This window comes from Crocodylus porosus, unplaced genomic scaffold, assembly GCF_001723895.1.
Source record: "Crocodylus porosus isolate Cpor-Errol unplaced genomic scaffold, CroPor_comp1, whole genome shotgun sequence".
Taxonomy (NCBI): Eukaryota; Metazoa; Chordata; order Crocodylia; family Crocodylidae; genus Crocodylus; species Crocodylus porosus.
The window spans coordinates 60,260,649-60,280,854 of record NW_017728949.1 but is presented as its reverse complement, the minus strand read 5'-3'; the positions used below and the strand labels follow the sequence as shown (position 1 = coordinate 60,280,854).

At 47.8% G+C, this 20,206-nt stretch overlaps 1 protein-coding gene across 2 annotated transcripts in view; it reads left to right on the top strand.

The window, feature by feature from the left end:
* The first annotated feature begins 49 nt into the window (after positions 1-49).
* Positions 50-20,206, top strand: part of ADCY5 (adenylate cyclase 5) — a 319,280-nt gene continuing 299,123 nt past the window's right edge. The window contains exon 1 of one of the 2 annotated variants that reach the window (XM_019553709.1): positions 50-1,138. In XM_019553709.1, the coding sequence (XP_019409254.1) occupies positions 146-1,138 (993 nt within the window). In that variant the 5' untranslated portion in view covers positions 50-145. The remainder of the gene's footprint in view (positions 1,139-20,206) is intronic. The other variant, XM_019553710.1, reaches the window with a different exon arrangement.

Sequence of the window (20,206 nt, the reverse complement as noted above, 5' to 3'; positions counted from 1 at the left end):
GTCCTCGACGCTCGGCAGCCGCTCGCCCCCGTGGCCGCGGGGCTAGAGGCGGCTGTTGTCCGCGCGCCTGAGGGGGAGGCTGCGACGCCCCCGCGGCTATGGCCGCGGCCCCCGGGCCCTCCCACGCCTGAGGGGGTGCTGGGGCATGTCCCGCTCCAACAGCGTGAGCCCCCCGGGCTTCGGGGCGCCCGCGCCCTGGGAGCCGCACCGCTCGGCCTGGGGCGAAGCCGAGTCCCGGGCCAATGGCTACTCCTACCCGCCGCCGCTGCCCGGCCGGTCCTCGTGCAAGAAGGCGTCGCGCCGGTGGCGGAGCGAGGACGACTACGAGCCCCCGGCCGGCCGGACCCGTGAGGGCGGCGGCAGGATGACGAGCGTGCGGTCCAAGTCGGCCTGGCAGGACCATGGGCCCCAGAGCCGCCGGCACTGCCCGCTGCGCCACCCGTCGGGGGGGGACGGCACCACTGCCACCAGCCCCCGGCGTTTCGGGGAGCAAGGTGAGGTGCGGCCTCGCTCGGTGGAGCTGGGGCTGGAGGAGCGGCGCGGCAAGCCCAAGGCGGAGGAGCTGGAGGAGGACGAGGAGGAGGACGACGGGGACTCGGACGCGGCAGCGTTTTCCGTGGGTGGCTGCTGCGGCGGCCTGCTGCAGATCTTTAGGTCGAAGAAGTTCCAGTCGGAGAAGCTGGAGCGCCTCTACCAGCGCTACTTCTTCCGGCTCAACCAGAGCAGCCTCACCATGCTCATGGCGGTGCTGGTGCTGGTGTGCGTGGTCATGCTGATCTTCCACGCGGTCTACGGACACTACGAGGCACCCTACGTAGCGGTGCTGTCCACTGCCATCCTGCTCATGGTGGTGCTGGGTGCCGTGTGCAACCGCAATGACTTCCACCAGGACCACATGTGGCTCGTGTGCTACTCGGTCATCCTGGTGATCTTGGCCGTGCAGGTCGTGGGCGTGCTGCTGGTGTGGCCCAGGAGCGCCTCAGAGGGCATCTGGTGGACGGTTTTCTTCATCTACAGCATCTACACGCTGCTGCCTGTCAGGATGCGGGCGGCGGTCATCAGTGGCGTGGTCCTCTCTGCCATCCACCTGGCAATCTCCCTCAAGATCAATGCCGAAGACGACTTCCTGTTAAAGCAGGTGAGTCGGGCAAGCCTCAGCTTTGGGGCCGAAAGGCTCATCTGTCCTGAGATGCTGGTGGCTTCCAATGATGAGGCAAAACTGAGGCTTGTAGGTTGGTTTTTGGGGCGAAGGTTGATAGGACTTTGTCCTGGACCTTGTACCCAGATACGGGCTACTCTAACCTTGATTTCTTCCTGCTACAGTCCTGCTTCCTCTTGATTGCTTTTCAGTAACAGTGTACCCACACATCTCTTGATTTGGTTTACTAGCTGATCTTTTGGCACAATATGGATTAGCCCTATTAACAGCTAGTCCCTTCCAGTCTTAGTCCCCGTAAATGGATCGGCCCTAAGCACACCTGTGGAAACAGTAGATGTGTTGGATGCTCTGGCCCTGAAAAAATGTGCCAAAAACATTGTGACTTGCCATCAGGATGGAGGGGAAACGGCTCTTGCCTATAAATGTAGGAGTTCGTATCAAATGCCAGTAAAACGTTTTTGGGACTTCAAAGAGATGCATTTAATATAAGCTAAATATCTCAGTGACCTAAAGAAAAGTGTTTGCTCTTTGAAATGTGTAGTACCTACCTAGAGTGTAAAGAAGTAAAAATGCAGTCCACACACAGCCTGGACTGCGTCTAAAACTTGAGTTAGATCTTCTTTTCATTGTAGTTATTTATTCTATTGATTTACAGTTAAAATAAACAAAGTGTTAAGCTGGAGGAGTTCAGCTCATCAAAACAATAGACAATTATCAAATGCATTGCAGTGCAATTTTTAATTGCTCTGTCTGTTTAGACAACAGTAATACAAGGCACTTCTTTTCCTTGCTAAGCAAAGCAAGCATTTTAGAGGGGTTGTTTTGCTTAAGCTTAGCAAATGCATTAACAATAGGAAACTATCATTGTGTTTTCACAATGAAAAAAATGAATAAACAAGTTACTGTTAAGCAGCTAATTTTATGCTGGGGGTTCTGTGCAAGTGGGCATAACTTTCTGTTTCGGTTCTTATACCACTTTAATAAGAGAGGATTATCAGCTACCAATATGCAATACTAAGTATAAGAGTATTAAACTTCTTCCATGGCTGAGTGAGTCTTATAGTTTCTAAGATTTTTTCTTTCTAGTGTCCACCTTATTCTGAATTTGGGAAAGACTCTTTCAGGACTCTTAATATTAAGCAGCCAATGCTTGGGTGAATTTGAAGTGGTAGTGCTCTGTACTAATTCAAAATATTACTGAAAACCTGTTTTTCTTATTAATTAGTGCATCTAAGCAGCTTTTTAGTTATGTTTCGAGGTTATTAAAACATTTTAAAATGAACCTTTTACATTGCTCATTCTTCTTGTGCATAATTTAAGTGGCCTGTTTATATGTTCATAGCAGAATCTCATTAATGATTCTACTTAATAGAAGCGTGGCAAGTATGTTGTCTTCGTCCGTGCAGGGTAAAGATTTGCTAAAGTACTCGGATATTGCTACTTGGAATTCTGCCGCTGCTTCTGCATTTGCTAAACCTCATCCAATGCGAGTAACCCCATTTCAGTTGAGGAGACTACTCGAGATGCATAGACCTTAGGCATGCATGCATGCACGCCTCCCAAATAAGCACCAGAAGATGTAGCACCAAAGTAATAGAGTAAGAGTTTTCTTTAAAATTGTCACCGAATACAGTATGGGTAATGTTGTATTTTCAGAGTACTACCTGGGTCTCCTTATCCTCGGAAAGCATTGGTTTAACTGTGAGGAAATTAAGCCCTAGAGATGGAGTGTTTGGCCATAGGCCTTGGGTGCTGGAAGAACTGTGCTTAACAGTTCAGGCTCTCAGTTTACTTTTGATAAGTGTGGTTTTATTTGCAGCTAACTACTTCACATGGCACCCCTAACAGTATGGCCTGAGGAAGCAGGGAAGCAGTATAGGGATTACAACGGGTTCAGCCAATCCTGTGCTGCAGTATCCTGGTCCCATTTAGTAATTCACAGCATTCGGCAATCTTCAAGTTGCTTGCTCCTGTGCTGGCATGAGCCTCTTTACAGCAGATAAAGAAAAAGCATTTAGCTAATTAAATGGTCATTCTACAGGGTTTGTATTTCACTGTTTCTTAAAAATTAGTCCTCTGTATTGTATTCCTGCGCTGCGTGAAATTTTTTTGAGGGGGAGGGGGGGCTTCATTTAAATATCAGGCCTTTATTCTCATGCAGTATAAATAAGCCTGCCTCTACTGAAGTCTCCTTTATGCCAGCAGAGGATCTGGTGCACGGTATATTGATGTATGTACATGAGCTGGTATCTAGAGCTGTCTAACATTTAAAATCTGTGTCTACAAAACACATTGCCTCACAACTCTTAGCAGGCCTTTTTGACTGAGGCTGTAGCTTGTTGTCATGGAAATCTAATTTTTGCTCAACTCTGTCCCACTGATGCATATAAGCCCTATTTCTCTCAACCTCAATGTGTGGAGGTGGATGAAGGCCAGATAAATCAGTTTTTTAATGCTTTTCAGCTGACACTATTCTCAGCTGTGATTTCACTCAGTCTGATGAATCTCAGACAGACGCGACTGTCCAGCTGGTCAGTAGCTGTTTCACCCTCTGACTCTTGATCTGTGTGACTCCTTAGAAAACCATTCTGAATGTGTTCCCATCTCCCTAAACTGAATTCCTCGCTGCTGCTGCTGCTGCTTTTCCTAGGTGTGTATGCGTGTATTTATTTTGCCTTTTGTTCAGTAGCTTCAAAGCTAGAAGCATGTACTCTCTTGTCTCAAGGATCGTGGACTATTCTGTTGTGTTCCATACCTCCTGTATCCTTCGGTGCTTTTTTTAAGACTCTGAATCCTTTAATAAATATTACTGCACCTTGAGAGACCAGTGGTTTTTTTTGGTACATCTTGATGGCAAGGAGTCAGCATATTCTAAGAAATAGGACACAAGATGGGGGTCATCTCTTTTGAAATGTGTTATGACCGGATTATCTATGAACCAATTTACAATATCCAGATATGCTGCTCTTAAAGGTCCAGGATCAATTCATCACAATTCATCTTTAGAAGGGGATGATGCACTTGTTTGGCCTAAAGGGAGTGAAATGGGTCATAGAGAAGAAACTCTGTATAAAGGATCTCTTGTCTATATCTTTGTGCATAGGCATAGGTATGTGTAGAGTTGGGGGTTGAGAGAGGGGGTCCAGGGCTAGCAATAGTATGAGAAGAGGAGCATAAAGTGTCTGTGGGTCTTCTGATTAGGGACTGCACCTGCCCCTGAATGGGATTATGGGGAGCAGAAAGGGTCTCAAAGTTCCTTTTGCTCTTCTGTGCTCAGCACTGGGACAGGCCAACAGAATTGTGACTGTTTTAATTGTTCCTTTTTACAATGGAATTGTTCTTCCCCCCCCCACCTTCCTGGAAAGTTACATAAATCACTTCCAACTTTGCTCCCCCTGTTTGAAATGTGCTGGATATACTCTCAGGAGTGCAGAGTACTGGCAACTCTAGCAGAGTTCAACAGGTGCTGCAGGCAAGAAGCTGTTTGGAGAATTACACACACACAAATTTAGTGATTTCTTTGGCAATTTGAGTCTGTCTTTTTTTTATTGCTGGTTTACTTCTCCAGATGATTGGGCAGGGGAGGGAGAAAATGTGAGGAAATAGATGAGTAACCTTTTAAAAAACAGAATTACACTCTGAGAAGAAAGAAATCTGGCTGTGAAGAGTTCTCATATACTAAAGTCTGGTCAATAGAAGCAACGTATGTTCCATAAATAACACTTCTAAGCAATTAAAATATCTGTAGGTTGTAAGTTTCTTGTATCTGCAGCTAGTTAATCCTCAAGTATTCTGCTTTCAGAATTCCGTTTATTTTCCCAGTTGCATGCCCTTAGATTTATTTTGGGAATGTTTGGATTACAAATGTGATCTAGTGCCCAAGGGTTGTATATACATACTGTTTAGCTCTGTGTCCTGAGTCTTTCCATGAGCGTCTGATACACTTCCAAATAATATATTACCACTGGAGTTTGTCTCAGAAGCTAAGGCTGTCAGTAAAATGTCTCATAGAATGAGACAGACAGCCTAATAGCATCCTCAGTTGGAAGAGAGAAACTATTATTTCTTCTCCACATTCAGTAAATAGGATACTGAGAGTTCAGAGGCTTCACGTGGGCTTTTTACTGTAACACAGGTAAATCTACCAAGCATTTCACAGACATGCAGGAAAACTACAGAGCTTGTATTGTGAGGTTACAGGCTTGAAAACAACTCCATTTATGCTTAACTCCATACATGTGTCCCATTGACCTCTATGGCTAGGGATAGAAGTTACACATAAACCGGCTTAAGTGACCAGAAATTGGCTTACTTCTGTAATGAAACAGAAGTTCAGTTCACATAAACTAGTTTCAAAATGTGTGAAATTGGTTTAAGATAAATCTGGTTGAAATAGGTCAAACCGGTTTATACAACCTTTGTCCCAGACCTCTTCCTTGATTTAAACTAAGCCAGAGTCCTCCAGCAGCCCTGGGCTGGGCTGTACTCTCTGGAGAGAGCAGGACTGGCTCCACCCCTCTGCTTTCTAGCCTAAGCAGGGGCAGGGGCATAGCTAGGCACTGGCCTGCTATGGCCCCTTGAGGTGAAGGGGGCAGGGAGGGGGTTTGTCTCTTCACCCCCCCCCCCCCTTTCCTGGGGACCCTAGCCAGGCCTTGGCCACTGCATCATCTGCTCACCTGTAGCCAGGCAGGGAGGGGGTTAATTCCTCCCTCTGTCTCCTTTTCCCCTGGGAATGCAGCGGGAGTCTGCCAGCCGCTGCCTCTGCCTATTGCTCCCTGTGTGGGGCTAGTGGCAGAATAAGTCTCCTCCCTGCTTCAGCTAAGGGGACCATGTCAGCCAGCCTCTGGCTATGTCTCCACCCCTGCTGGAGCGGCAAGGGAGCAGGGACCCTGATGAGGGCAGCAGCCCCATGACGGTGCCTGAGGAAGCACAAGCCTCTTCCTGGTAGGGGGGAATGGGTAGAGCTGACACACTGCACAGGGTGAGCGATGGCACCAGGGCTCAGAGGGGTGGCCATAACATCCCCCTAGCGTGCTGCCGCTTGCCCCACACAGTGTGCAGCAGCTCTGCCCTCCGGGCACCCACCCACAACACGACCCCAGTGCTGGGATGAGGTTTGTGATCCGCAAGACACCATGACAGGGGCTGCTGCCCATAGACTGGCCGAAATGCAGGCACATGCCTGCAGTGGCTCAGCCCAGACACTGGGGGGGCGCTAGCGTATGCCCTCAGCTGCAAAGAAGCTGTGCTGGGGGGGCCACGGCCAGGCCCCAGCAGTAGCTTGGATTGACTTGGCTAGTTCCCCTTCCCTGTCCCACCGGCGTTGACCTGGGCTGGGATCTGCCTGGCACTCCCTGTTTGCCGTTCGGGGTAGGGACATGGCCCCCTTAGGTGAAGGGGGCAGGGACAGGGTTTATTTCCCCCTCCCTCCAGTGTCTGGCGAAGTGGGCAGGGAGGGAGCTTATTTGTTGATTGCTCCATGCCCTGGGCAGGCACCTGCAGGCAGTGGTCAGGGCTGGTGGACCCCAGCTGTGGTCTCCCGGGGTGGAGGGGGAGGAATAAATCCCCTCTCTACCCACTATGGCTCAGGGGACCGTGCTAGCTGGCATCTGGCCATGCCCCCAACCTACTGCTGCTGCAGTGAGGGAGGAGCATCAAGCAGACCCCAGCTTTCCTCTATGCCTGGCTGGTTCACTTAAGGCTACTGCTGGGGGCTGGCCATGACTCCCGAGCACAGTTTCCCTGCAGCTGGGGGCACACTCTAGCATCCCCCAGCTTCTGGCCTGAGCCACTGCAGGTGAATGTAGCAAGTGAATGTCTATTCACTTGCAAATTGGTTCAATCTAGGCAGGTTACACTAACATGCAAAGATTGAATCAATTCAGGCTCTGACTTCTTGAATGTCTGTCCCTAGCCTATGGAGCTATTCTTGAGTTATGCACAAATATTTGTTTTTCCAGGATCAGGCGGCTGAGAGAGAGGGAATTTCTTATTAAGATGCAAGTAATGCAGGATGCAGAGTATTAACATCAAGCCCATGTTTGTTAGGTTATCTTTTTTACTTTATTCTGCTGCCTGAACTTGTAACAAGGCAAGGCTGCAGGATCTGGAACTCTTCAGCCTGAGAAAGAGATGTCTGAGAGGGGACTTGGTAGCAGCTGACCGCTATGTCGGGGAGTACATCAAGGGCGCAATGAACAAGTGTTCACCAGGACACCCTAGGGGAAAACTAGGAGTAATGGTCACAAACTCCTGGAAGACCATTTCAGGCTCAACATTGGAAACTACTTCACAACTAGGGTGTCCAGACTGTGGAATAAGCTCCCTCCAGAGGTGGTGCAATAGCCTACCCTGAAAATCTTCAAGAGGAGACTAGACGGTCACCTCACTGGGGTCTCCTGACCCCAGCTGTCTTTCTTGCTTGGTGCCGGGGGCTGGACCTGATGATCTTTTGAGGTCACTTCTGGCCTCTTACAATCTATGAATCATACTGCCTATTTCTGACTGTAGCATAGTTTAGCTTATTAAATCTAAGATGAGAAGGGTGGCCTGTTACAATGTACCAGAACAACAGACTAGGAAAGATTTTTGCCTTTCCAGTTCCACTTCACTGGGTAGATGCACAGTTCTGAGGTTTTGTTTCAAATAATGCTCTCCATCCTCCCTCCTCCAGAGGAGTCCTAAAAGTAGGGCTCTAACAGCTGCACCATCATGTGGCTCTTTCTATCGCCCTCTCTGATCCAAGTGTCCTGGAAGCTGGCTTCTAGCAGTTCAGCCCCATTACAAATACCTCTGTCATATCCTAACAATGCTACTCTAACCCCTTTTGGCTTTTTTCTTTGGAGATCTGCATTAACAGGAGATGTCTGATCTGCAGCTGAATGCTGAGCCCTCAAAAGAAGCTGTTTCACTCTGCCGTTTCTGGGGTCTCTAGTTATTCATGCTTTTTGTGTTATTTTGTTTTCCCCTAAAATAGACCACTGCTCCAACTTGAATAAAAACTGTTTTATTGTAACTGAACATCAACTCTTGTTACACTTGAGCTCATAACCTCTCACCAAGATGCTTCTCACTGGATGTGCTCTAATTAGCGTTCAGTGAATAGCATAGTGCAGATTGCACATGCGAAGGGTGTGGGGAATGTCACTCTGTGCTTCGCTGAGGCTGCAGTATCATGCAGGATGTCTGAGTGGTGACTGATATTGAGACCGACAGATTATCTGAAATGTTCTGCTGTTGTCTCACTGACACTTCTGGGAATGGTAATAAAATGGGTTGTCTTTCTTTCATAAGGAAAAAATATGCAAACTGCTGTGTGTGATCCTTTTGCATTTGTAGATTATTATGGTTTCTATCTAGATTGTAAATTGGGAGTGGGGGCAAAGGTGAATAAAAGCAACACTCATCTGAGACTTGATCCTTTATTCGTGTTATGCTCCCCTTACACAGAGCAAGATACTACACATCTAAGTATCTTCAGTGGAGCCACTCCTCAAGGGAGGCTTGCTTTACTGTGTGAAGTTGATGGGATCTTCCATGAACAGTTCCTCTGGAATCAGTAAGAGGTGTGGGATTTGGGGTCTTTGGTTTGGAAAATTGAAATCCTGTAAAACCCTCATGCTATTTCTTTCTTTACTCTTAGCTTTATTAATGTCCTTCTCTTGCCAGATGGGAAGCTTATTAGATATGGAAGGTTTGTTGTTGTGTTTATTGGTTCTGATGATTGCAAATCAGATAAGTAATTTGGTAGTCACTGAGTGCCAACGAGGCACTTTGGTGCCAAAGAAGCTCTGGAGAAGGTGCCTAAGGTTCTTTCCTGCTCCCAGACTCCGTCGTAAGGTCATCCTCTCATCTCTTCAGAAACAATTACAGGTGGATATCTAGCTAAGACCAAGTGAATTGAATATGAAACCATTCCTGATGGGCATGGTTTAGGCACTTTCTGGCCAAATGCTCTAATTTAATGGCTTAGCTGCTTCGGGGAGGGAGGCCTTGGAAAGGCAGGACATGATGGTCCTGTTTAATCTCTCTGTAAATGAAGGTATTTTGGCAAACTGCTTTCATCATACTTGGCATACAGGGAGCTGATGGCTTTAAGCATCCTTGATTCTTAAGGCAGGGTGTGGTTGATAGTTTAAGCTTCAAGCTCGATAGTTTTTGTTTGACAAAGTTTCATTGGAGCCTCATGGCATCAGTCACTCCTGGCTTGCAAAGAGGAAGCAAAGCCCTTTTTAAAATTACTGTTGCAAACAGACCCCATCTGTCCACCATTGGGCCACTTGCTGAGCAGGCCTGGAGCTGTGGCAGTTTTAACTCCACTCTGTGACATTGAGCTGCTGCTTTCCAGAATGTGTGGTGGGAAATGCAAATATGTTGTACTGTGGCCATGCTTACAAGGCTTTCACTATAAGATGTTCATAGGCATCCAGAGCCTGAATAAATTAGGGCACTTTCCTCTCCCTCTCTTCCCCCTCCCTGCGCCCACCGTCTGGGGCAGGGAAGAAGACTGGGAGTTTTTCACAGCTGGAATGTGAACTTTGGGCATGGAGCCATTCTTCAAATGCATTAGGCTTGGATTTGGCTTGCAACCATTCAGTTGTCTGTCAAAGGTTCATCTGATTTTTTGGAGTGGAGGGATTGAAGCTTGTTATCTTTTTGCAGACTGACTGTCTAGCTTTTTTGTTTAAATGGAGCATTTGTGGAATGTCTTCTGGTCAAATCAACAGAATTTTCTTCATTTCTTGGCACAGTCGCTCAGCTTGCATAGAAGAGAATCCTCAGCATCTAGTTAAATGCACTCTTAACACGGTTGTAAAAGTGACTGTGTTTACCTGGCTTGCATTGGGGGGTGTCACCGTGGTCAGGTAGCCTGCTCTGGGAGCTGGCTAGCGGCTTCTGAGAAACCACACTCTCTAGTTCCTGTCCTCTTTTCTGTGCTGTAGAGCTGGGTGTGTTTTCAAAGAACAAAAGCAGATATGTTTGGGCAAGCGTGGGTTTAAGAGGAACTTCCAAGTATAACTAGTCGTGTGAGCCTAAGCCTGGCTATATTTTTATTAAAGGTTTTATAAATCGTTCTGCAGAGACCATACATTTTCCACAGTGTACCAGAATCTCCCCTTGCCTTTTCAGGTAACAACTTGGTGTGTATCATTTCTTGGCCTGGATGTCAAAGGGGAAGGGTGGAGTGATAGAGGCGTATGTGTGTGGTAAGAATGCAAACACTTAACTCTTTTTTATTTTCCTTTGGGTTTTTCTATGCAACACTGAATTGCCTGTGACTGCATGGGTTTTGTTTTAGGGATATTTTTAATTTGGTGGCTTTTTTCATGCTTAGGAAAGATTTGGTGTTGTCACTGTACCTTTGTCTGATAAGCAGGATATCTCAGAGGAGCAGTAGTGGTCTCGTAGGGTCTCTTGAAATACATACTTTGAACCACAAAGAAAATAATGCAGGGACATTTCCTGAACATCTGCAGTAACTGTATTTCCAGCTTCCCAAACACCTAGTGCAAGTTTCTAGCCATTTACAAAGTAGTGGCTTGAAACAGTTACTGGTTCCTCTTATAGACTATATGAGAAGTCAGGATGTTTTTCACTCTTCATTCCTAGCAGAATTGTACCCATGGCACTCTGCTTGGAGTACCTCCTCATACACAAGAGATGCCGGTGTAGATCAGACCACAGGTCCAGCTAGCCCAGTATCCTATAATTCATAGTGCTGAGTTAAGTATTTACGCAAGGTCTATCCAGGCTGATCCGTTCCCTTCAGTTCTCAGCATTCAGAGGCTTGGGAATTTCTAATTTGGACATCGTAGCCCAACTTTTATGTTTAATACCTATCCTGCATGAGTTTGTCTGATCTTTCCTTGAGCTTAACTAAATTATTCACCCCAATGGTAACAACTATCCACAAGTTAACTGTGCATTATGCAAAAAAAACTTCTATTTACTTGTTTTAAATCCTGATTCCTGATGATTTTACTGCATGTTTCCTTGTATGCCCACAATACTAGAACTACTCACCAGCCATATTGTTGGCGCCAGCTGGAATTGTATTGTGAAATAGTTCTGCAGTATTTCAAGGCTACTGAGTGATGGGTACAATCCTAAAATGACTGAGGAAGATGGACAAAATGGACTAATTGGACTTGGCTACCTTAAATGTCACTGGGAGCACTGCTGCTGGATTCGGTTTCATTTGAAATGTTTCCCAACTTCTTCAGTGGTGTTATTAACACTTGGGTTGGTGGCACTGATTGCACTCAGTCTGGAAGGACAAAGATGAAAGGACTGGCTAAGCAACAGCTCTACAATAAAGGACCTGGGGGTGATGGTGGACAGTAAACTGAATAGGAGCTAGCAGTGTGCCCGTGTTGTCAAGAAGGCTAACAGCATTTTGTGCTGCATTGGTAGGAGCTTTGCCAGCAGATCGAGGGAAACGATTCTCCAGGCCGCATTCGGAGTCCTGTATTCGGTTTTGCCCCCTTCCTTCCCACTACAGACAGGATGTGGACAAATTGGAGAGAGTCCAGCAGAGGGTGACAAAAATGGCTCGGGAGGGGGCGGGGCTGAGGAACATGACTTCTGAGGAAACTGGGCTGAGTCAGTCTGCAGAAGAGGAGACTGGAAGGGGGTTTAATAGTAGCCTTCCTCTTTGTAACCCTGCTTCAAATAGTTGGAGCTGGGCTGTTCTCAGTGGTGGCAGATGACAGGACAAGGAGCAATGGGCTCAAGTTGCAGCAAGGGAAGCTTAGGGTAGATATTAGGAAAAACTTTCTCATGAGGGTAGTAAAGCAGGCTACCCACAGAGGTTGTAGACTCTCCATCCTTTGAGGTGTTTAAGATCTGCTCAGGTCCCTTCCGACTCTACAAACTATGAAACCCCCGACCCGGCTAGACAAAGCCTTGACTGGGGTGATGTGGTTGGGGATGGTCCTGCTTTGAGTAGGGGGTTGGACCAGATGTGACCTCCTGAGGTCCTTTCCAACCCTAATCTTTATGACTGCGAATAAAAATAGGCTGAATAGCTTTGGTGCTCTTTTGCTGATGTTTCCATTGCTGCGAGTCTGTTAGCACTGCTCTTACTGGTGCACCTCGCTGGCTTTCCATAGGGATTCATTTTCATGGGCTTGTATATAAAGGCTGTTTGTAATGTGAGGCTGCCTGTTTTCCTTCTTCACAAGCATGTTGTACTTTGATCCTCTTTCTTCACGAGCGCAAGACATTGCTTATGTGGTCAGGATGCATTTTCCATCCCTAAACAATATTATGTATCCTGGCTGTTCTCTGAACTTTTAAGATGACAGTGCCAAGTAATGCCCAGGGAGTAGCTCACGTGTGCTGTGATAGCTTTGTGATACAAATATTAGGTGGGAACACAGACTCCCTAGTGTGGCAGGTGCGAATCCTGTCTACATAACCACTTATCGTTGTCCTTTAAGGGAAACAGAACTTTCTGCGGCTCGCCAGCTTATGAGGTCCTTCAGGGGAGACTTTTCCAAAATCTGGGAGCACTTTTTTCAGGGACCTCTTTTTAGCATCTGACACAGCCGTAGGAGCTTTGCTCAGGTATTCTTGGCCTGTGTTCCCCTCCACCTCTGGGCTGCAGTCGCCCATTGCCTCAATAGTGGCTGCATTTCAGTGATGGTGTAAAATGGTCAGTGGTTTTGTTTGGGATTAAAACTGTTGTCTAAGCCTAACGTACTTTATGAGGCTGAGGAACAGGCTGGTCCCGTGGAAAGTAAAGAAAAAATGTTGGTACAGAGGAGATGAATATAAATGGAGACATGATTTTTGCCAGGTGTTAGAAATAGTAAGGTAGTAACTTCAGCTAATTGTCAATGGTTTCTGCGCTTCCTCTGAAGCTGTTCATGGTACAGACAATGTGCGGTTTGGTTCTGCAGTCAGATCAGCTGTTGTGTTGCCGTGAGCTTCTCAGTGATGAAATATCACTTGTGCAAGTTGTGCCCAGCTCTGTACCTTCTTACTAGAAGCATTGAAGCCTCAGACGCTGGCAAAAGTCAAGGCCAGTTGCTGCAAGCACTGATCTGTCGGCACTCCAACTTGTGGAAACTGCTAATTGCTAGAGCTGGCAAGGTGGTAGGAGACTAGTCATACCAGTGTTTCTCAGAATAGCAAGTTTGTCAGCCAGTCTGCAGGTGATGGATCTATTCATCCATGTTTGTAGAAGAGACTAACTTCTTCCTTTTTCTAGAAGATGCTTGTTGGAACCTACATCTGTGTGTGTGGATTTACACCCAATCAGAACTTCAAAGATGGGTAGATCTAGGAACGGATAATTAATGAAGACAGTATTTCCGTAGCAATTGGATTTTAAGGTAGCTGGGTAGTAACAGTATAATGCAATATGATGCAGCACATTGAGGCCACATTGTTGCCCTAAGCCAGGGGCGGGCAATTATTTAGGCCCACAGGCCACATAGGTAGTTTAGGAGAGTTGTCATGGGCCAGTCTGCACTCCCTGCCCCCCAACACCCGGGACCTGCGTGACCTGCTGTTCCTCACCACCAACAGTGCTCAGCAGCAGCTAAGCACACTGCTGCTGCCCCAGCCCTGCCCTTTCCCGACTTTGGACTTACCCTGGCTGGGCAGAAGCTGCTGCTGTGTACGGTATAAAAGCAGCTGCCTCCCCCTCGCTGCTTCTGGGCCCTTTTTGCTCCGGCCGCCTGGAGCCTGCGTCTGGGCTGCCTTGTGGCTTCTCTTCACTGCCACCACTGGGCAGCCCGGAGGCAATGCTGGTGGTGGAGAGAGTGCAGGGCAGGGCCAGGGTCCAGGCTGTGCATGTGGGTCCTGTCTGGTCTAGAGCTGGTCCACTCTGGCTGGGGCAAGTCTGGGGCTGGGTTAGGGCCAGGCTTGTGAGTGTGGGTCCCCTCCAGTGTCCGTGGGGCTGGGGCTAAAGTCCAGCTGCCCCAGCCCCACTGCATGCCCAGGGCGGTGGCATGTGCCAGACAGGACTGAGGGACCCACCACAGGCCAGACAAAGTCCCTATTTTGGCCACCCCTGCCCTAAGCTCTGTCCTCTAGATGAGATTTGTCATGGATAGGGTTACCATATTTCCAGGTCCAGAAAAGGGGACACCTGTCACCAGGGGGAATATGATGGTGTGGGGGGTGCAGTGACATGCTGGTGCCTTGCCCCTGCCCATTCTGTTGCCCCTCACTGAGCTACATTTTCCCCCCCAACAGCCCTGCTGCTGCCCCTCACTCCCAAACAGCAGTACCCTGCCCCCCACCTCTTGCTGGTGCCCTTCACTCCTGACCCGCAGCCCCCTGTTGCTGCCAGTACCCTGCACACCCAACCTACAGTCGCCCATCCCATCCCACGTGCCCCTGACTCCTGACCTGCAGCCCCTGTCCCCCCAGCACTGCCAGTGTCCTTTACTCTGACCTGCAGCCTTTGCCCCCCAGCCCTGCTGGTGCCCTTCACTCCTGGCCTGCAGAACCCTGTTGCTGCCAGTGCCCTACACACAGTTGTCCCATGTGTCCCGTCCTCCCCCCCCAGCACTGCCGGTGTCCCACGCTTTGGACCTGCAGCCTCTGCCCCCAACCCCCCAGCCCTGCTGGTGCCCCTCCTGACCTGCAGACCCCTGCCTCTCCAGCCCTGCTGCCCAAGCAGCTCCCACAGTGCGAGCTCTCTCTTTTCTCTGTCTTGTCCTCACACGGAGCATGTGACGCCCAATAGCCAATCTCCTTGCCCGCTGCTCCCAGCTTGGAGCAGCCAGCCCTGGAGAGCGGAAAACCCAGACGTTTGCTATTATTTTAAAAATCTGCCTGGACGCACCACAGGGGTTCAAAAAAAGAGGGCATGGGTTCTGATCACTTTTTCTCATCAGAAATCTCAGGGGACACTTCCTCAGTGCAAGGCTCAGCTCCCCTGTTCAGACTTCACATTGGGCAATTACATTTTTTGCCTCTTCAATGGATGTGTGCTGTTCTTCCTTGGTTGTCTGCTGTGCGCTGAATGGTTCAGCACTATCAATCAGCTGCTGTGTATAAGCGACTTTCTTACACTGGTGTGTGTGAAACTTAGAGCTGTAAACAAGCAGGAGAAACAAAAAGTTTTCACTTTGAATCTTGTTTCAGTGGGGTTAACGTGCTAGGCCAAGTTTAGTCCTACCATCATCCTGTGTGACTACATTGACGTTTGTGGAAGTTGCATAGGCAACTAAAACTTTCAGTTTTCTTGTGCTCTTGGGTCCCAAATATTCTTAACTGTGAACTTTTGTTCTTAAATATACCAGAGCTTTAAGGAACTAGGAAGCTTCTGAATAAGGTGGTTTGGAAGCAAGTTCCCTGGCATCTTCTCTCCTTTTGGGGGAGAAGAGCGCTCATGGCTTTGCTTGTTGCATCCATTGAAGCTATTTCTAAGCACTGTAAGATGCTTTCGGCTACAGCACCTGGTACAACAGAGCCTCTATGAGCTCCTCTAACACAAATAATAATGTCAAATGCTAACTTTCCGGTCCACTGTGGAAATAGGTTCTGGGTTTAACATTTGATCCTTTCAAGCTGGCTTAAATGAGTAGACCTGAAGAAGAATGTCTTGCATACAAAGCCATGTCTAAGTATATCCCAACTGCAGTTGGGCCATCAACTCTCTATCCTTGGATAAGAGAGTACCCTCCCCTGTTGACATATAAGCAACACTTTATATCCACTTAAGAGCCATTAAGTGAAATGCCCATTAGTTGAAGTAATGTTTTATATTAATGGTGCAATGAATAGCATTTACTTCCTGGCAACTACCATTGTAAGACCTCTGAACTAATTTGCATCTCTTGGGAGAGCTCGTTGGCTTCTTAAATGAAGGAACAGAGGTAAAAAAAAAAAAAAAAACAACCCCAAAACAACTTTGGGAAATTAAATATTAAAAAAACTAGTTGCAGTTGTTAGGGCTTGTCCACATGCAAACACTCATGAATTAATCTGAATAGACTAAAGGTACTATTTCAAAGAGCATTAGTTTAAACCCACTGAGCCCCTTGCATGGATGCTTTTATTAAAAAATAATTCTGTTTAAGATTAAATTCATTTTAGAAGAGGGTTTGAATTTACACCTTTTGGTTATTTCAGTTTTAACTTTCCTGAGTGTCCCCTTGTAGATGAATGCTCGGTAGCTCATAACTGAAGTAAGACTCTTGTATGGTTTGAGCAAGTTAAGGCTACTTAGTAATTTGGCATACTACATGGATGTAGACATAGTCCGTCGGAACACAGGTTGTGGCACAAGCTTCTTACTGCCCTCTCGCAACAGGCTTCAACTGTCTCCAGAAGCAAGAGAACAATTTAGTTTGTCCTGTCCAGTCCTTGACCCTGTAGCTGAAACAGCTTCTCAGGAGGCCAAGTTTGTCCTTCTCCCAGTACTATCGCAAGGAAGTTTGGCACCTGGGAAAAAGCCCACAGTGGCAGCCTGGCCTCATCCCACGTACAGATCCGGGGGGCACATGGGAGTGCACCCAACGGCAAGAGCTACCCCTGCCCTGTCCTTGCGCATCCCCAAATGAGCTGCTTGCAGCTCTGTCCCCCGTCCTGGATGGGCAGCACCTGTTGGTGCCCCTTTGCTTCGGTGCCTGGGGCAGTTGCCCCACTCATCCCCCACCCCTCCTATGGCATTGCTTTCTCCTGCGGTCACTTGAAGCTGCTGTGAGGGCTTCCAACACCTTCCTTGTGGAACAAGCAACTTCCAGTTCCTCATCCAAGTTGGGGCTGAACCTTCGGCCAGTCCCTCTGTCTCTAGCGTATCTTAGCGTATCCCCCAAACTATAGTGTATTTTAGTAGACTAGTAACCTATGGCTCTAAGTAGTGAAGTGCCAGGTGATCTTGCTCTTCATTTAACAGACCAGTTCAGGAGCCAAGGTTTTCTTCCATGTCCTTTAATTTGACCAAGTTTGCCTCTTTCCACCTTTCTGTCTTGTAATCTATTTGCTCTACTGGCTTTGCAGTAGCCAGTTAGTTGCAGAACATCCTTCCATGCGCTACAAGCAAAGGAGTTACTGCTCTTAAGATTTTCTTTAGTAAGGCAGGTGATAGAGAACCTGTCTTCAGCCCAGCTGACTGAGTCTAATGCCAAAGATCACAGGAGCAGTATTGCATTCTGCTAGCACTGTGGGTGTTATAGCACTCTCTCCTCTGGTGGGAATTGGTCATGGCCTTGCTATTTAGAACTCAGATCTATTTTGAACAAGAAGGTGCCTTCTGCAGTGACAGATGGCAGTCAGTAAAGATGTGATTGTTAAGCCAAGTCAAATGCTTCTGAATTTTTAATGGCTTGGGTTCCTCTCTGCCCCAGTCCAGACTGAAAAATCTTGTCACTATGCAACTCTCACTTTTTTAGATCCTTCATTTCCTTGCCTGGTTTCATTTATCACTCGGGTGCATCTGAATCCTAATGACGAGGGGTGTTGCAGAGTCTCTGCTCTGCTCTTCCTTGCTAACCTGACTCTTTCCTACTGATCCTGAAAAGCACCCTTGCACTGAAACATTACTTATTCATTGGAGAAAGTTCCCCTTCCCCTATTTGATTATACCTGTCAGGCAGGGGATTGCTAAGGTTCGATGGGAATTCATTTTGAAAGGTGTCTGGGGCTTGGCATCAAACCTGCCCACCACATCTAAGCAGGGGAAGGGGGCTATGAGGATGACCTGCATGGGTAGTCAGGATGGTCACCTACAAACTGCCCCTTCTTAACCCTTTGCCTGTTCTCACTTGCACCCCTCCATAATGTAAGTGGGTCATGGGGGAGAACCAGGAAGTCCATGCAGCCCTGTGCTCACTTTGTGGATTTTCTAGTGAACTTATATACAGAGCGTTGTAGGCCAAACTGTTAGTGAAGAATGACACCTGATCATTAGCAAGCAAGGGACCAGTGGTATATGGTGCTTGCAACTAAAAACTGAAGTCTGGTAGCTGGTAAAAGTCCTCTTATTACCCTGCATGCTTAATGTGATAGAGCAGGGTTTGCTTTTGCTTTGGTGGCTGCCTCTGCAGAGGGGAGAGAGAACATTAAACCCTTCCTTATTTTGTTTGTTTGTTTATTTATTTATTTATTTATTGAATGATGCAGGCAGCCAGGTTTAAACACCATGTCCCTAATCTACCTTCATACAAATTGCCCTTCTAGAAACATAATTAAGTTAATAACAACCTTTCTCTCAACCCTTTCTGTTGGATGAGCTGTGAGACAACAAGAACCTGCATGAACTGCTTCTGCATTAACTTTAGCTTCATTTTCTCTATAGGATTAGAGTAATTCCAGCTCTCATGTTTCACTTGAGGGATATTTATTATCCCAGTGTGGTAATTAGTACTGCAAGTGGAGACACAGGTGTATTCTGCCTCCTTAATGGCTTCCTTTCCTTCTGTGGAAAAGAGCAATCAGGTGGCTTCAAAGGAGGGAGCTTCATTCTCATATAGACTTAGCCTGGTTAAGATTTAATGTGGCTTTCACTTCCTCCCACTTTTTCCGTTGCCTCTCCCAGTTGCCCACTCTTACCTTCTTACTAGCGCAGCTGTGGAAATATTTCTAGAAAATCAGCCCACAAGAGGTTTGCCTACCATGGTTCAAGAATCGTGATGGGAGCGGAAGCTGGCAGATTTCGGGTTGTCCTTTGATCCAAGGGCTTTGTCACTACTCTCTGCTTCTGACTAACTCTCTTAAACAAAAAGCCATAAGTGCTTTCCGATGAGCTGTATTGAAAGTGACATGATCCAGCAGAATAATACAGGTGGGGAAATTGCAGAAGTGCTCCCTGGTTACCCAGGGGTCAGATTCCACACTGACTGAGGGCCTTTAAAATTTTGTGGATGTGTAATGTCCTGCTGACCAGGCTTATTTGGAAGGTCCAGTCTGAAGCACGTAAGCCCATTTTAACTGACTGACGTGACTTTAATTTACAGGCTACATCAGTGGTGCTCTAGTGTTTTGTCCCCGTGGGCCTAATGAATGGCACAGGCCTAGTCTGCATGCCAGCATCAGGCCCCACATGTTGGCCTCTGCAGGGCCCATGGAGTCGCAGGGAGAATCTGCACGCTGAGGATTGAGCGCCCCTGGACTAGATGAACTGGCACTATCTGCCTGCTAGCAGTTGGACTTGACAATGGGGTAGACTCTGGGAGTGGGATGGCGGGGGAGGAGAGGAGTGGGAGAAGAGCTGTGGACTAGAATGACTGGAGACGAGGTTGGGAAACACATTTTAAATTAGATAGTGTTGTGTGTATGGATGTAGGGCATAGGCTTTCATTCACAGCTCTTGTGTTTGTTGTTTCCGCCCCTCCTTGTGGTAGAGCGCCCAGCCCAGAGGGCACCAGAGCCAGTTTGCTCCCACTGCACACAACCCACTACCTCTCTTGCCTGGAATTGAGCTGCTTCCAGAGTCAAGTTCAAGCTCAATGCAGTTCTTTTGTGTACTTGGATTGTCTGTCGGATCAGCTGTCTCTTGCTGAGACTAGATAAAGTTTATTTCGCTTTAATTCAGGTTACTTTTGGATGTCCTGTGTACACAAACTTATTTTGCTTCTGGGCAGAGGTGGGCAATTATTTGGGCTGGAGGAGGCCACGTAAGGAGTCCTAGTGAGCTGTTGAGAGCTGGGAGGGACTCTCTACATGGTCTTGTGGAGTGAGGGGGAGGAGGAGCATCAGGGAGATACCAAGTGAACCTATCTGGCCCCAGGTCCACTGCCCTGCACCTGCTGCCAGCAGCACTGGATGGAGCAGACAGGCAGGGACCCCCACTGGAGAGGTGCGCTCAGTTGGGTGGATGGGATGGGGCTGGAAGTGGGTGGGAAATGGTGTGTGGGAGTAGGGTGAGCGGGGCTGAGATCGTGGGGCGGTGACTGTGCGGGACCGGGACCCCGGATAGACACCTCCCCACCCTACCCCACCTCCTGCCCAGTGGGTACAGGGTAGATGGGCAAGGGTGCCTGAACAGCAGGGTCAAATACAGTGGCAGCGGTGGAGATGCTGGCAGCGAGAATAAGCTGCTGCTACAGGAGCTGCTGGGAAGCCAAGTGTGGTTGCTGTTTTCCC